The following is a 19046-nucleotide window of genomic DNA, read 5'->3' on the forward strand; positions in this document are numbered from 1 at the left end:
ATTTGTAAAGGTCTTCATTAACCAACGCCAAACCCAGCCTATTCAACATATTTGCCGTAAATTTAAGTTCTTGTTAAAACTTTGTGAAATTAAGAATCATTGTCTACATTTTTGCTGATGATGAACATTGACTTTTTAGTTGTGTGGATTTATATGACTGCCAGTTTTGCGCATAAGGGCAAAAACTATTTTTAAGTAGAAATTACTTCACTAAATTTTACATTCATTCCATCTAACGTGTTATTTCTGTCAATATTTGAAAAGGTTCCCCCAATAATCCCACAGATAGTAAATAATAATATGTTCCCATAAATTTTGGTTGGCACTTGAGATTTTTTTTTTTTCATAAAAAAAATGTCGATTTTGAGACGTGTGTTTAAAAAAGGACCACCCGTGGCCTATGGAAAGCGTCCATTTTCTCTTGCAAGTAGGCTGGCGATATCGTCATACCTTCCCACTCCTGCACAATCACTTCCCTGGGAAAATAGCAGATGCGCCCCTCCTCTCATCGCACAAATCAGCAACTTTATATAACTTAATAATTTACATGCCCTATCGAGAAATCAGTTTCCACAAGCCAAGTTTCTATTAAAGTTCTGCCTGTGAATATTTCGTAGTTATGATAGCTTATGATGAACCTTTGGTGAATGTCGCAATGGATTTTGTTGTGATACACAGTGAGAAGTGATTATGCATCGTTATGAAAACGATTTTAACAAAATGAGACACTTCACTCAGTCTGTCAATACAATTTCCTGTTTATTGTCGTGTGGTTCCACCAAGAGAAACACTAATTTCCGTTAATTTTCATTTCTACTTGAAGTCTATCGTCTACTGTATATAAAACCGACATTTCTGCCTTTTTCTCGTGGCATAAAATTTGTGTTCACGCCACGTTTCCTCATCTCTAAATAATCGAATAAAAGATGTAACATTATGAAATAAAGCTACTTTGGTTTGCATGCCTTTTATACTTGTCCATGAATTGGTGAATAATTATTTAGCATTATTGTGTTCTGTTAAGAGGTAAAGGGTAACGCTAAGAATTTGTTTATGGTATATGTTTTCTTCTGTCCATTTCTCTGTATACATATCCATTCGTACAGATTTTCATTTGAACCCTGAATATCTCGCGCGCACAACATGAAGACATTCTTATACACATACATTACGGTGTGGAAAAAATGCAGGTGTTCAAATACTATTTTTTCAAACTATATACTTGTATTTTATGCATATGTTTCTTAACGATAGTTCGCCTATCACGACACGATAACAATGAATACCACCTATAAAAGCAGGTCCGCAGAGGATGTATCATTTCATTTGCTTACAACATAAATTTCTTTCCACTTAGAGGTAAGGAGAGCCTACGTCAGAAAACTCGTTTTATACCATACCAGAAATATGCAAATATTTCTTTCGTTGTTGTGTGTCTTTTATATAATTTTGTTTGCAGCATTTTTAATCATCGATTTTACATTATTATAATAAGATCGTAATAATAAAGAAACAATTAAATGTACTTCCACTTAGAGGTAAGAAGAGCCTACGTCAGAAAACTCGTTTTGCATCATACCAGAACTATGCAAATATTTCTTTCGTTGTTGTGTGTCTTTTATATAATTCTATTTGCAGCATTTTCAATAATCGATTTTATATTATTATAATAAGATCGTAATGATGAAGAAACAATTAAATGTACTTCCACTTAGAGATAAGAAGAGCCTACGTCAGAAAACTCGTTTTACACCATACCAGAAATATGCAAATATTTCTTTCGTTGTTGTGTGTCTTTTACATAATTCTATTTGTAGCATTTTTAATAATCGATTTTATATTATTATAATAAGATCGTAATAATGAAGAAATTATTAAATATACTGGTCAGGTTAGAGTAGAACGCAGTGACTAATACAACAATTCTCGCCGAATGTTTTGGAAAGCAGCAAGACGATTTCGCTTGCAGTGTTCAAGACTTCCTTATGAACCACTGTTTCTTAACCTGGGTTCGATCGAACCCCAGGGGTTCGGTGAGTCAGTTTCCCGGGTTCGGCGGTTCGGCGCATTTCTGAAATTGCCTCTGAGAGGCAACAGCAAAAGTCACATTGATTTGCAGTAAATATTCATTATGTTTTTGTTTTATGTGAAATTTATGTTTTGTTGGTTTTGTTCTTTGAACACCGTGATTTCGTGTGCAAATAATCCATGGTACAGTTTGGGCACTAATACAGTATATAGTTCCTATGTTTTGAATTTGAAGAAAAAAAAAACACATTTTATTTTTCCAATTACGAAGAGTTCGATGAATGCGTGTATGAAACTTGCGGGGCTCAGTACCTCCAACAAGGTTTAACTTCTCTTAATTCGTCATTTGAACTCTCAATACATGACTCAAAGTGATGCAAAATTGTGTGCAAATGATCACTTAAACCAATTAGATATTCAAGAAGATTTAGATATACTACAGCAATGGTCTGAAAAATAGCTAATGAAATTTAACACAAGTAAATGTAAGGTTATGCACATAGGTAAAAATAACAATAAGTACGATTACAAGTTATTTGGAAATTCGTTAACTAAAGTGGATAGTGAAAAGAATCTCTGCGTTATTATCAGTGATGATCTCAAATCATTTAAGCAGCATATATCCTCCTTAGAGAAAGCAAATAATATTCTATGACTGATTGCGCGATCTTTTTATTTTAAAGGTCCATCTCTCATTAACAAGCTATATTAATCGTTAGTTCGTCCACATTTAGAATATGCTGTTTCCGTATGGTCACTGAATCTCATTAAAGACATTGGAAAAAGTACAACGGCGAGCCACAAAACTTGATTCCAAATATCAAAAATAGATCATACGAAAATTGACTAAAACATATGAATCTGTTTCCTTAAAAAAAAAAAAAAAACGTAGACTGAGGGGTGGTTTGATAGAGGTGTTTAAGATTCTAGAAGGAATTGACAACATCAAAAGTGATTAAATTTTCACACTGAATGCGAATCAGACAAGAAATAAGGGTCTCAAAATGTCAGGAAGTAGATTTGATTTAGAAGTGGGTAGAAACGACTTCGCCAACCGTATAGCAAATAAATTGAATAAACTTCTTGCAGAGGTAGTGTATTGTAATACAGTTCGAAGTTTTAAGATTCATTTAGATAAACACCTAAACAATATGCATTTTTTTTTTACTTATTCATTTATTATCACTTATCTATTTACTATAATTTATTTATTATCGTATATCTGTTTTTATGAATAACTATTATTTATATCTTTGTTTTTCTATTTATCATTATCTATTCATTATTTTTATATATCTATCTATCTATTCTTTTTTTGCATCCGACCTAGTTATGGACTAAAAGTTTCCTGTCTGCATCCTCTTCCTTTGTCAAACTTTGTGAAATAAAAGATTGTAAACGAATCTGTTTCTACTCAAACTGACTTGAGTGACCGGGTCCTAACAACCTTTCAATAGATAAGCCCATCAAGGAAGCCAGATGGCATGATGCAAGTGGCTGCAGTAAGTCTAGCAATTTGCCTCAAAATCATTTATGGACCCCTTTCTCGCGCATGATCTTTTTTTTTTTTTTTTTTTTTTTTTTTTTTTTGAGGGGAAGGGAAGTGTAGAGAAATTAAATTACATCAGTGTATAAAAAGAGGACTTTTAAGGAATATTTATTAGGACTTGTATCGTGTAACTGCTGGAGAAATAAGGAAACATATAACCAGTATTTTTGGTTCAGAAATCAACACGTTATCTTAAACAATTCACCGGTATAATGCAGTTCAATTAAATCGCGTACTTTGAATTGTGATTCTACGATTAATCAGACGCCATATACAAACACAGGGAGCACCCCACCCTCCAGCCCAGCCATGATACGCGTTCGAGTGGTGTGCATTCTGAGCTTCGTTGTTCCTCTCCTGGCCGCCAATGGACCTCCAAATATTGTCTTCATGTTGGCTGACGACTTAGGCAAGTGTATTGTAATTCCATCCACCAATCCCTGACCAGGGAGTTTTTTTTTTCTCATCACAAAGGTAAAGTGGCCATTTAAGTCGAAAAAAACAATTGAAGGGAAGTTAAAAAAGGGAAAAGATTTAACTTGTCAATCGTGTCTTCACAACCATGGGGCTACCTTTATGCTGCCATTTGACAGCTCACGATTTTTAAACTCAACGAAATATATTGATAATCCTAGTGCATAATATAGTTTCTTTGATTCCTCTCTAAAATTGTTTTATCATGCAGATGCCTGCAAGAACCTAGACAGAAATACGCATATGATTATTTGGCTTAACAGATAAAAAAATAATGATGAATATGATTTGAATTTATAAGAAAAAAAAACAGGATAACTCTAAAGATTTAGTGGTAACTAAAATCAAGGGAGAGATATTTAGTAAATGAAAAACTTGTCCTTGGCTTGCCATATCCACCGCAGGCTGGAACGACGTGTCCTGGCACAACCGTGACGTCATGTCGCCTCATCTGCAGCATCTTCGCGACACTGGAATAGATCTCAACCAAAACTATGTCCAACCTCTATGCACTCCCACGCGCTCAGCTCTTTTGACTGGTATCTACCCCTACAAACTCGGTCGGCAGGTTTGAGCGTCATTTCACAATATAGTATTTCTGTTTAGGTTTTCAAAGGGAACATTTCATAACCCAAACTCTACCTACCTTAGTTCAACAAATCTTATATTCGTTGTGTGTGTGTGTGTGTGTGTGTGTGTGTGTGTGTGTGTGTGTGTGTGTGTGTGTGTGTGTGTGTGTGTGTGTGTGTGTGTGTGTATTTACCTAGTTGTATTTATCTAGTTGTATTTTGCGGGAAGGGGAGCTATTCTCGTGGTGTCCCGCCTTTGTATCTCGCAGTGTCTAGTTTACTTTTAAACTCGTGTGTGTGTGTGTGTGTGTGTGTGTGTGTGTGTGTGTGTGTGTGTGTGTGTGTGTGTGTGTGTTTGCGCGCGCATGCGTGTGCGTATTAGTGTGATGACACAAGTACTTTCACAGAATTCAATTCCCGCAGAAAGGGATTCTGATTCCCAACACCCCTACTGGATTGACGCTGGACCACAAGCTCCTACCACAGCATCTCCAGGCACTTGGCTACACGACGCATCTCGTTGGAAAGTCAGTAGATAACTTACCGACTCGTTCTCCTACAATCATATTGAAAATCCATTTTTACTGATGGTTATGATTGCGATTATTAACATCATTACTATCATTTATATCATTATTGTCATTATTATTATTATTATTATTATTATTATTATTATTATTATTATTATTATTATTATTATTATTATTATTATTATTATTATTATTATTATTATTATTATCATTATTATTATTATTATCATTATTATTATTATTATTATTATTATTATTATCATTATTATTATTATTATTATTATTATTATTATTATTATTATTATTATTATTATTATTATTATCATTATCATTATTATCATTATTATCATTATTATTATCATCATCATCATCTCTATATTCAAAGTAGTTGCGTCTCCCTTCGATGCCTAGCGTACACACACGGGCACGCACACATATACTACAACATTGTACTCTAAACGACGGCCACATCTGGACTGTGCCTTGGTCAGTGACCAAGCTAACCGACCTTTCCGACTACACCCATTTGACGACAATAGATTCTCGGCATCTCAGGTCAAGCCTTCTACTTGGATAAAGGGGCCAGCTGCATCTCGAGTCAGCCACCTGCTTCGGACACAAAAGAATCTTTGCCGGCGCCTCTCCATGTCGGACCAAACCTTTCAAATTTTCCTTCAACTGGCATGGCAATTGCGTCCTTATTTCATGACTGGAAACCTTTGTAAAAAGATGTACACAGAATATGTTTCTGCAATCCTCCGAGCTTTGCTGGAGGCTTGCCGTATGTTTTGTAGTTAGAACTTAACTTGGAGAATTAAAGCCAAGAAGTCCAGTGTGGCCACTCCTTGGCTTTTTTCCCAAGATCTTGGGATTTTTGCCATCATCTTGGAATCTCGGATATAAAATATAAAAAATGAAAAAGTCTTTGCAAAAATTAAATAAATAAATAAATAAGACCCAAGATTTGTTCATTTTTTACAATTTATATCCAAGATTCCAAAGTGATGGCAAAAATCCCAAGATCTTGGGGAAAAAAGCCAAGGAGTGGCCATACTACCAAAAACTCCGCCCGAGTTTCTTCCACCACCAATTCCAAATGTAGTGTACCACAACCTACATTCTTATCATCATCATCATCATTATTACTATTATTATTATTATTATTATTATTATTATTATTATTATTATTATTATTATTATTATTATTATTATTATTATTATTATTATTATTATCATTGTTGTTGTTGTTGTTGTTGTTGTTATTATCATTATTATTATTATTATTACTATTATTATTATTATTATTATTATTATTATTATTATCATTATCATCATTATCAATATTATCATTATTGGATAGAAGGTAAGGGAACACGGGCTGAGGGAAATACTTTTATTCCTGACTAGTTTCGCCTCTGAAGAAGCCACTCAGGCGAAACTAGTCAGAAATAAAAGTATTTCCCTCAGCCCGTGTTCCCTTACCTCCTATCCACATTCGTCACAATGTATACACATTATTATTATTATTATTATTATTATTATTATTATTATTATTATTATTATTATTATTATTATTATTATTATTATTATTATTATTATTATTATTATTGTTGTTATTATTGTTATTGTTGTTATCGTTATTGTTATTGATATTGTTGTTATTATCATTATTATCATCATTATCATCATTATCATCATTAATAATATTAATTATTATTATTATTATTATTTTTATTATTATTATTATTGTTATTGTTATCATCAATATCATTATCATCATTATTATTATTATAGTTATCATCACTACTATTATTATTATCATAATTATCATAATTATTATTATTGTTATTATTATCATTATTATTATTATTATTATTATTATTATTATTATTATTATTATTATTATCATTATTATTATTATTATCATTATTATTACTATTGTTATCATCATTGTTATTATAATCTATCATCATCATCATCATCATCATCATCATCATCATCATCATCATCATCATCATCATCATCATCATTATTATTATTATTATTATTATTATTATTATTATTATTATTATTATTATCATTATTATTATTATTATCATTATTATCATTATTATTATTATTATTATTATTATTATTATTATCATTATTATTATTATTATTATTACTATCAATATTATTATTATTATTATTATTATTATTATTATTATTATTATTATTATTATTATTATTATTATTATTATTATTATCATTATTATTATTATTGTTATTATTATTATTATTATTATTGTTATTATTATTATTATTATTATTATTGTTATTATTATTATTATTATTATTATTATTATTATTATTATTATTATTATTATTATTATTATTATTATTATTATTATTATCATTATTATTATTATTATTATTATTATTATCATTATTATTATTATCATCATTATTATCATTGTTATTATCAGATGGCATCTAGGCTACTGCAACGAAGCCTTCACGCCCACTCACAGAGGATTTGATACCTATTACGGCTTCTTCAACGGCCATGAAGACTATTTCCAACATAATGTCAGTGGAGGTTAGGTATATGATATATCAAAGCTTTGCAAAAATACATGTTAAATTTGATGTATTTTGATATATAGGATTAAATGTATTCTTTTCGTATAAGTATAACTGTATTGATGGAAAATATGTATTTAAATAGTTCTTACATATGAGTCGGCAGCAGTACCTAGTTTCAGTTTCTCAGTGCGGCACTGGATCCAAGTTCTCCCTTATCAGGGAGGTAGCCTAGTCAAAAGGCACACATCTAGTCCCACCTATTCCCCTCCACCACCCTTTTCCTCCTTTCATCTTAGCTTCTCGTGGATGAAGGGATGCGTCCCTCCCTCCCGCCTACTACCCTGGGTCATAAGCACTGCAGCAAGGCACAGCACATCCACAGCAAGGCCGCTTCATTTAATCACCCCTGCTCCACTCTCTCCGACCCTTCAGGTACATCCTGGGCTGTCTAAAATCGTATGGGTTTATCCAGGAACAAAGTCCTCACAGAGACCCTAATTGGTCCTTTGCCAGAGAAAGAGTTACGCAAAAAAAAAAAAAAAAAAAAATATATATATATATATATATATATATATATATATATATATATATATTTTTTTTTTATTTTTTTTTTTTTTTTCTTTTTTTCAGGCTACGACTTTCGGGATCAAGAGGAAGTCGACTGGTCTGCAAAAGGAGATTACTCGAATGTAAGTTTTTATATGATGAAATTCGTTAAAACGGTCCGCCCTCAGCTGCAGTTTCAAATGTTATTATATAATAATATAAGACATAATTGATGACTAAACGTGTTAAAAAATAGCGAAACAGTTTAATTAGGTTACAACGAAATTTGACACTCATATACAGAAATTACACTGGTCAACAATTTTATAAAAGTTGTGTGCGTCTTAAATGAGATTAGTTAATTCATATGTATTTTCATCCACTGAATCCAAATATCACATTGAAAAAATATTTATTGCCTATAGGATTAAAGATACGCGGCATGTAATGTTTGGTTATTTTATCATAACGTACAATACGTGTCATTATGTTTTAAACTCTAATCCATATCTACTCCTTGTCTTTTTGGCTAACGTTTGTAGTAGGCTGAAGAATCATCTCTTGCCAATGTCCAGCAATAGTCTGCAAGCATTCTTATGCTCCATTTACCCTGGTATCACATTTCCATGGTTGAAGTATTTTGTTGAATATTTTCACCGTGTTCGTCACTAACTGCCCCACATTTCGCTGGGAAAAAAATCTAAATGCGAGTCCAAAAAAAGTGGATTTTAAGTGACATGTCACATCACATGTTCGTGTATGCCATGATGAGGTTTTCCACCAATTCTTCATAGTGTCCTTCTCTTCTGTTTACGAGAAACCCCTTCGCTTGAATACTTGCCAAGCATCTTTCTCCTACCCTTGAAGGGATGATTTAAAATCACCATCTTTAAGAAGCTCTCGAATCTGAAGACCAATGAAAACTCCCTCTTTTATCTTAGTGTCGTTCATTAAGGGGAGTTTTGATATTAAATACTTGAATCCCTGGTCAGAATTGCCCATAGTTTAAGAAAATCATGAGCCCCAGTTTTATGTGTAGTGGTGGTAGCTAACTTTTGTTTGGTTCAGTGAGAGGTGGATGTTGAACATTTTCCATCCCAGGCTTCAATGATTGATGAGGTGACCAATCTCTCCTGATATAGTGGGGGGCCTCTTGCACAGCTGTCCCACACAGAGAGCAGCACTACTTGGTGTATCCACCCTGCAAGCCCATTACAAGTGCAACAGCCTTTAAGTCACCTCAGAGCTGCCATTGATGTTCATCCTATTTTATCCAATGCAACACATGCTTTATATTCTCATAAGTTCCTTTCATGTGTGATGCATAGTCTACAGTTACTGATGGTTCAGTATTGCCGTTATGCAGGAAAACGTCTTTCAGACTCGTTTTTTATGAATCTGTGAACAGCCTCCATCAGACCATTAATATTGTTGCAGGACACTAAACCATCTTCCATTACGAAGAAATCGTTGAACTGCTGCTGACGGTCACGAATTATTATTATATATATATGTGTATATAAGTATATATACAAGTATATATGTATATATATGCATGTATGTATATATATATGTATATATATAATTTTTTTTTTTTTTTTTTTTTTTTTTTTTTTTTTTTACATCAGCTGCTAGGAGATTCCACTATTGAAGACGAGAGCCTTGCAGTTCTGTCTTATCTTTGGGTAGTTGCGGATCCATGACAAGGTCAGGGAGTTCCCCTTGTGTTATGTGATGTGGCCTAGAGGAATGTGCTTCATCAAGTTTTGGGTCAGTCTGTAATCCAGCACTGTTATCCTTCTCTGCTTTCTCCTCACCACTTTCCTCACCTGACTCGAGGGATACCGAAGTTGGTGCATCAGGAACATGTAGACCTTTTCCATGTGGAAGTGTGCAAATAGCTTTTGGAATGTCTGGATATTCAATGGACTCCTTTTTCTTCTTTGATAAGCCCATTCTGCACTGGAAGTTCCATGCAGAAATAATAATTGTTGGTATGGTCTGTTGGCTCCCGTTGCTACTGGGACAGCAAAAGGCATTCCTTTCCTCTTCCTGTTCAACCATTGGCGAAGGTTAGTAGCACAAATGTTGAATATGTGAGGAGCCCAGTCCTTATCCTGGTCACCAATCTTGCATCCAAAATATTGGTGATATGCCTTTCTAACCATAAAAGTTATACGTCGCTTCTTTGATGCAAAGGTCACCTCACCATAAATGTAGAAGTTATCTGTCTTATTCACACAAGTACGAAGCATCTGAAAGAAGATAACAACAAAAAACGAAGTGATAAACAGAAAAAAATATTCATAAATGCATGGTTATGACACAGAATATGACAGCTTAGCAGAAGTATTTGTAGAATTCAGTGGGAAAATCGAATCAATATGGAATACCTCACATGCGTATCAGTAGCTTGCTCAATGAATGTATAAGTTTAAAAAGTGCTTGACTAGGAAAATCACCTTTCTTGCACGACAAAATGTAAACTTGCACAGCAGAACCACTTTCTATGACTGCTGGAACAATACTGAGGGGCAGTGAGACTGCGAGTGTGGTAAGAGACACACTGCCGCAAACATGTCGGAACATGTTGTGACGCGTAGGAGTATCTTGAAAAGTAAACTTAACAAACAATTTCAACTATGATATTCATTATCAGTGACCTAAAATTAGTTGGAAATTCCTACTGTCATTTCGGAAGTACTCTGGTTGTTGACCAGTGTTATTGAAAAATTGTTGGACGATATTGCCAACCCTTGGTCTTCCCACTAATGGCTGGCTAGTCACACTTCATAGAACGATCTTATCTCATTACATTTGATTATTGTAGTCATAGACTGATAAATAATATGTTAACTGAATTCCAGGATACTTTCAATGTTTCCTCATACAGAACTTGGTTTGAACTTTGTCACATATGTGAATAATCGTGCAATAAGTATATTTGTATAAACAATTCTCTCAATTAAATATAACGAAATATAGTGAAGTAATACAAATAGCCTACCCATTTTCAATATGAGATAGAATATTGTATTTATACAGTAATGAAACTAGGATTAACCTAGCAATGGCAACAGGCAACCATTACGCAAACCTTTTCAAATTAATATTGCACTATTAGACTAATTTCCTAACGTATTATGCAATCTTTTGAACAAAAGCGTTATGGTTATAAATTCGTTAGTTACAAAAGTTGAATATTATGCCAAACACAGCATTCATATAAGGTGTCACAGTTACAACAAGTGATTTTCTTTTTCGACAGGCATTATATGCTGAAAGGTCCAAGCAAATTATTCGCCAGTCCAAAGAAAATGACAAACCGTTTTTCCTTAACCTCGCCTTCCAGAACGTTCACACGCCACTCCAGGTGAGACAAAATTCTCGATCTTTCCGTTCAGTGAAACATACAAGAACTGAGAGACAAGAAGCATCATGATTTCAATTCCAAATAACTGTGACTTCCCTGAGCAGAATTCGAAACAGAATGAAATAATCATTTCGATCTCAAAGTTCACTCAAAAGCAGTTTTTTTTTTAACCGTTATGTCTCAACTTGAGTTCGCTTTTCAAAAGGTCTACCGCGTGATCCACGTTCCTCCGTCAAACATGTGTCCTGCCCAAATACATAAAAAACGTGACCTGTCCACGTGACCTAACCTAACCTAACCTAACCTATTTGTGTCATTCTTAGAAGATGTACGAAGTGTGTATCGCTAGAATAAATGTATGGAAATATATGATAACATGTTTATTTTTACATTTCTTTTTTTAATATGAATGTAATTAGAAATCCAATTATCTATCTAAGTCATTCCTAGGATATGTACAAAATATGTGTTTATCGCTAAAATAAATGTATGGAAATGGTAGACCTCACGCTATAGTAGTACCCTTTAACCTTTCCAGCAACAGAAGGGTCAAAATTGCTTATATCCCCCTCCCCCATCTCAGGTTCCAGATAAATATTCGTCGATGTATTCGGAGACGTTGACGGAATCCGAACGCATCCTGTACGGAATGGTAACTGCCATGGACGACACTGCAGGACAAATCGTTCAAACTCTCAAAGACGAAGGGTTATACAATAACACTATCATCATCTTCTCTTCTGACAACGGCGGAATGGCGAGATACGTACCACGTATGTATGACCTTTCCACATTTATGTTAGCTGAACACCCATGGATTATAACTGACACATTAATGACCTTTCCTTGCGCAATGCAGAAGAAAACTTCCCGCTTCGTGGTGCCAAAGGCTCGATGTGGGAGGGAGGAACACGCGTACCTGCCTTCATCCACTCACCCTTACTGGGCCTCGACTCCCCCCGAGTCTATAATGGACTCTTCCACGTCACCGACTGGCATAACACCATCTTGGAGATCGCTTCCGGCCCTGAGAGCAACAACCAGATAGATGAACTCTACGACAATGATGGATATTCACAGTGGAAGGCACTGACAGAAGGAGGCCCGTCTCCCAGGGACTCATTCATCTACAATCTCAACATTGATGATGATGGGAATCTGCATGCAGCTTTAAGGTCAGCCCGGGAAATCGTGGCCCAAATCTATTTCAAATGTTTTACAATATGATGTATTTTGTCCCTTGTTCCAGCACCTTGTCAACACTTTCAGAATGTGATATTTGCATTGCACATTAAGATGCACCAGAAACCTTGATAAGGAGAGTGGGCCGTGCTTAGACTGAATTGGTGGTGCGTGATTGGCTAGTAAGCGTCACGTTATAGGCGCCATCTTTCATCTATGTATTGCCTCCCCTTCCCGTACTTGTTGAGTGTGAAGGCTGTCATAATATTAATGCACTATACTTCTTCCATTATCTGGTGACCCATAGGATGTGACCGGCAAAACCAGCAGCGTTGCCACTTCTAAACCATCTCCAAAGAAAACGGGGGAGACACCGTTTTCTTTATATTTCCATGTATGACCGGTATAGTTAAAGAGACTGCAAGCGGCCCGAAGACCTGCACTCAGCTTCTCTATGTACCTGTGACTCAGCGACCCCCCTACCCCCCCACCCCCAAACCCCCCGGGAAATTCCCAGGTCGGGAGCCGGGGCATCGTCGCCTGACTTGAGATGCCACATCGTTTAACAAGTCTCTTCCTTTCTTTACATGTATAACAATTACTCATATTACCTACCATTTAATGAAAAGATCAATATGCATTTAGAACATTCCATGTTAACATACTCGGGGTAGTGGACAGGTATATGCTGAATGTTTTGATTCAGTACGCGACAACACGGCAGACAACACCTTGTGGGTCACGAGATAATGGAAATAGTATAGTACTTATGTACTCACCGACTGAACTCGCCGACTGGAGTTGCTGATCAAACTCGCCAATTGGGGTCGCCGATTGGGGTCGCCGACCGAACTCGCCGACTGAATTCACCGACCAAACTCGACGATTTAACTCGCCGACTAGAGTCACTGACCAAAATTCGCCAAACGAAACCGCCGACCCAACTCGCCGACCGAACCCGCCGACAAAAGTCGCTGACCAAACTTGCCAACCGAATTCGCCGATCGGAATCACTGACCATACTCGCCGATTGAGCATAACTGAGCCTAGATTCAGTGTCATAAATCATTGAAAACCTCTCACTGACGACCAAACTGACTTGAGAGGAAGCAATGAGACTGCAAGACGGCGTCTAGGGAACGAGTGGTCAAACTCTCATTATCCACGGCTCTGAGAAACACCAACCAGTGACGTGATAAGGGATTGGGGGGTGGGGGGTCACCGAGAACGCCAAGCTTTTAGGAGGGCAAGGTTTCAAAAGAAAATAAAAATGATACTGTAGTAATAACAAATTTAAGATAACAAACCGTCCCTCACTCAATCAACACGTTTTCAAAGTATAAAACTTAAAGGAAATGGATTGGATGAAATGCCTGGATGGGTCACGCGGGTAATATGTAGTTGACATTTTAACTTCATCAGGCTCTGAAAAATAGCCAGCAGTATGTAGAAAATAGCCAAAAATTCCGCCAGTCGCCTGTTCTTAATAAAACATTATGCCCAAGTCATAGGGTTGGCGGTTCAATACTTGTGAGAGGATGTGTGAACGATCCGCCTTAAGACAAGGTCACACTAGTCAGCGGTTGGATTGCGTGTGTGTGTGTATTTACCTAGTTTTATTTTACGGGAAGGGGAGCTATGCTCGTGGTGTCCCGTCTCCATATTTCATTTTGCCTAGCTTGTTCTTAAATTCGTGTATTGTTCTTGCACACACCCCATTTTCATCCAACTTGTTCCATACGTCTATTATCCTGTGGGAAAAACCGTTCTTTTTCAAGTCTCTTCTATAATTGTCTTTTTTTTTATTTTCTTTCCGTATCCTCTTGTATGTCTTCCATCCCATTTTATTAGATCCTCTCCATCAATAATTTCCATGCCTTTCATGATTCTTTTGTGTGTGTGTGTGTGTGTGTGTGTGTGTGTGTGTGTGTGTGTGTGTGTGTGTGTGTGTGTGTGTGTGTGTGTGTGTGTGTGTGTGTGTGTGTGTGTGTGTGTGTGTGTGTGTGTGTGTGTGTGTGTGTGTGTGTGTGTGTGTGTGTGTGTGAATTGATTCGCTTATCTGTAATTATCATCATTATTATTATTGTTATCATTATCATAATTATCATAACTTTTCAGAAAAGGAGATTATAAGTTCATGATGGACCTGACCGAGGGAAGTGACGGGCCTTGGCTCTTTGACCTTAGATGTAATTATTATCATTTTACCGTTTAATTGAACATTTACCATTTCACTAATTGTTTTATGTATTTCTCTGTTCAATGTTATGACTTACTGATTAACGTTAAATTCTAAGCCGTTAGTAATTGATGATGAATTATGAATTATTAGTTAGTAAGTATCAATTAAGAACCATCAAATAGTTGTTGGCTATTAGCCATTGATATGAACAACTTTTTCATTATTGATAATTTATTATTTATTGTCAACCTCTCCCACTACCATCGTTACAACAAACACATAATCACGGTTACAAGGCCTACTAGGAACGAGCGTGCACGCACACACAGCTCGGTGGTGCAGTGGTACCGTTCTCAACCACTAATTTAGCGAATCTCGCCCAGGGCTGAAAAAAAAGCTGCACTACGAGCCGGCACCTCAAGTCTGGTGGGCAAAGAGTGTGTGTGTGTGTGTGTGTGTGTGTGTTCACCTTGGTCTTTGGATCACGTGTTGGACTCGTGATCAACAGCTATTTCCCTCCCGGAAGAGAGCTCAGAGCTCGTATGACTGATCTATGGGTAATGCTATGGGTAATGCAGCGATACCGAAATAATTTCGGCCCTGGGCAGGATTCGAACCAGGTACTGCCGCACCTCCGTACTGGCAGTCCAGTACTCTATCAACCGCGCCACCGAGTGAGTGTGTGTGTGTGTGTGTGTGTGTGTGTGTGTGTGTGTGTGTGTGTGTGTGTGTGTGTGTGTGTGTGTGTGTGTGTGTGTGTGTGTGTGTGTGTGTGTGTGTGTGTGTGTGCAAGGTCACTGTATTGCCCAGAGGTCGGACCAATTATAATTTTTAAGCTCTAATTCGGGAGGGTAATAGCTCTCGATCACGAGTTCAACACTTGACCCAAGACCGTGATGAAACACACACACGCGCGCGCGCGCACGCACACACACACACACACACACACACACACACACACACACACACACACACACACACACACACACACACACACACACACACACACTTCTACAACCTCCTCCATGACCTCAAAATCATCCAAATACATGCAAACCAAATGAATATGCTTGTTGACTTCCGTGTGAATATGAACCGACTTGCGCAGTGACGTCATAACGTTTTCTTCCCGCCAGTGGACCCAAATGAAACCACCAACTTAGCCACCGTGTTTCCGGAGATGGTAGTGGGCATGGAGGTCGTGCTTTACCTCAATGCGAAGGACATGGTGCCTGCAGACACTCCTGACAGAGATCCTTCAGGAGACGCTTCCAACTGGGGAGGAGTTTGGTCTCCAGGATGGTGTAAGGTGTGACAAAGTGCATTCGAGTCGGGATGAATATGGAGAGAAGAAAGAAATTAGAGTATTCGGCAGCTGGCTCGGGAAACATGTTAGCCATGGTTTTTCTTAAATAAAATAATAATTCGACGACTCTGTTTTCTATTGATGTCCTCAACATTTATAACACATAGATGAAGGAGACGGCGTCTGCTCCCCAAGGAATATCTTTACTTCTATTTCTGTTGAACTGATTAAATCTACATTCTGTGGATGTATAACAAAATAAATTTGTTAAAGAACTTTGATACATGAGAATGATCTAGTGTAACTATGATTGGTGCTATTATAGCGTGAGGTCTACCACATTATAGCGTGAGACCTACCTCCCTAGGAATGATTTAGATAGATAATTGGATTTCTAATTACATTCATATGTAAAAATAAAGAAATTATCATATATTTCCATACATTTATTCTAGCGATATACACCCCGTACATCCTCTAAGAATGACACAAATAGGTTAGGTTACGTTAGGTTAGGTTAGGTCAGGTCACGTGGACAGGTCACGTTTTTTTTGTATTTGGGTAGGACACATGTTTAATGGACAGGTGAGGGGGAGCGTTCAGGAGGAACATGGATCACGTGGTAGACCTCACGCTATAGTCGCACCCTATGATTTTTCTTTCTGTACTAAACTGCAACCAGAAAAATCAAACCATTTTGAAGATACCTTGAAAGAATAATATTACCTTTATTCTACAACCAGAAAATTCGTCCACAAATTCCCTACAGAAATATATATATATATATATATATATTATATATATATATATATATATATATAGTGAAAAATATCTCGTCGTAATTATCAGTAACGATCTCAAATCATCCAAGCAGTGTATTTCAGCCTCTGAGAAAGCAAATAAGATTCTAGGACTGATTGCGCGATCTTTTGATTTCAAAAGTCCATCACTCATTAACAAGCTATATAAATCGTTAGTTCGTCCACATTTGGAATATGCTGTTTCCGTATGGTCACCGAATCTCATTAAAGACATTGACAGACTGGAAAAAGTACAACGGCGAGCCACAAAACTGATTCCAAATATCAAATATAAATCATACGAAAATCGACTAAAACACATGAATCTGTTTTCCCTAAAAAAGCGTAGACTCAGAAGTGACTTGATACAGGTCTTTAAAATTCTAAAGGGAATTGACAACATCAAAAGTGACAAAATTTTCACATTGAATGAGAATCAGACAAGAAACAATGGTCTCAAACTGTCCGGAAATAGATTCAATTTGGAAGTAGGTAGAAACAACTTTGCCAACCGTGAAGTTAATGAATGGAATAAACTTCCTGCACAGGTAGTGCAATGCAGTTCAGTTCGAAGCTTTAAGAATCATTTAGATAAATACCTAAGTAAGATGCTGCAATGATTATAATTTATCTTATATTATTTGTTTTTGTTTTGTTATCATTTGTCTGTCTGATTTTAATTTATTATTAGTTATATGTCAATTTATTATTATTTACTATTTACCTGTTTGTTTATTATTTAACTATACCTATGCATTTATTTATGTATTTTATTTGTTATTTACATTATTATAGTTTTTATTTATTATTTTATTATTGATATGATTTTTTTTTTCGCATCCGACCTAGATATGGATCAAAAGGTCTCCTGTCGGCATGCTCCGCCTTTGTAATCCTTTGTAATATGTGTATATACATATATATGTATATTATATATATATATGTATATGTATATGTATATGTATATATGTATGTATGTATATATACAATATATATATATATATATATATATATGTATATATATACATATATATACAATATATATAATATATATATACATATATATATATATATATGTATATATATATATATATATATATATATATATATATATATATATCACTGAATGGGTCTCAGTGATTAGAGATACATTTTAACAACCACAATGCACTTTAATCCTAAGCCATCAACATCGGGAGACCCAATGGAGGCCGACATGCAGAAATTGAAATGCGGTACTGCCAAGGACTCGAACTTAGCAATCACATGACAAGTGTCGTAGTAACTTTCAATTACGCTATCAAGAGAGATATAAGTTGTGCGCAACTTTTCTTATATATTTGTATGCTCGAGTTACATACACATACATGAAATTTTTGCGTTCAACCCATCTCTAATATGATAGTACAATTGGAAGTATACAAACCCGGGAAAGTATTCGTACAACACTGAATGGGTCCCAGTGATTAGAGATACATTTTAACAACCACAATGCACTTAAATCCTAAGCCATCAACATCGGAAGACCCAATGGATGCGGACATGCAGATATTGAAATGCGGTACTGTCAAGGACTCGAACCCAGCAATCGCATGTCGGCCTCCATTGGGTCTCCCGATGTTGATGGCTTAGAATTAAAGTGCATTGTGGTTGTTAAAATGTATCTCTAATCACTGGGACCCATTCAATGTTGTACATATGTATGTATGTATGTATGTATGTATGTATGTATGTATGTATGTATGTATGTTTGTATGTTAGGAGATCTACCCGAATTCGCGTGAGATCTCAGATCTTCACTGGAATATAAGGCCCGGTACTCGTGCATCCTAGAGTATTTTTTTTTTTTTTTTTTTGTAAGTATTGTTCCCCTTTCATGCTATATTATTGTAATATCTTAAGTTCTTATGCTCATTTTTATTTTTATCTATTTATTTTTTAT

At 35.7% G+C, this 19046-nt stretch overlaps 1 protein-coding gene across 1 annotated transcript; it reads left to right on the forward strand.

The window, feature by feature from the left end:
• The first annotated feature begins 3866 nt into the window (after positions 1 to 3866).
• Positions 3867 to 16427, forward strand: LOC143024923 (arylsulfatase B-like). Its single transcript, XM_076184389.1, has 10 exons — positions 3867 to 3986; positions 4456 to 4619; positions 5044 to 5147; positions 7616 to 7728; positions 8346 to 8404; positions 11530 to 11634; positions 12218 to 12407; positions 12494 to 12809; positions 14935 to 15005; positions 16135 to 16427. The coding sequence occupies exons 1-10, from the start codon at positions 3887 to 3889 to the stop codon at positions 16311 to 16313; spliced, it is 1401 nt and encodes a 466-aa protein (XP_076040504.1). The 5' UTR covers positions 3867 to 3886; the 3' UTR covers positions 16314 to 16427.
• The last annotated feature ends 2619 nt before the right edge of the window (positions 16428 to 19046 follow it).

Source organism: Oratosquilla oratoria, chromosome 4 (genome assembly GCF_046742065.1).
Source record: "Oratosquilla oratoria isolate Oo_2021 chromosome 4, ASM4674206v1, whole genome shotgun sequence".
Lineage (NCBI taxonomy): Eukaryota > Metazoa > Arthropoda > Malacostraca > Stomatopoda > Squillidae > Oratosquilla > Oratosquilla oratoria.

Bases quoted from the DNA above. Each gene is read 5' to 3' on its own strand.
- LOC143024923 (XM_076184389.1), top strand. From the start codon at position 3,887: ATGATACGCGTTCGAGTGGTGTGCATTCTGAGCTTCGTTGTTCCTCTC. The intron at 5,148-7,615 runs GTCAGTAGATAA...TGTTATTATCAG, and splicing joins ACGACGCATCTCGTTGGAAA to ATGGCATCTAGGCTACTGCA. The intron at 12,408-12,493 runs GTATGTATGACC...TGCGCAATGCAG, and splicing joins AATGGCGAGATACGTACCAC to AAGAAAACTTCCCGCTTCGT.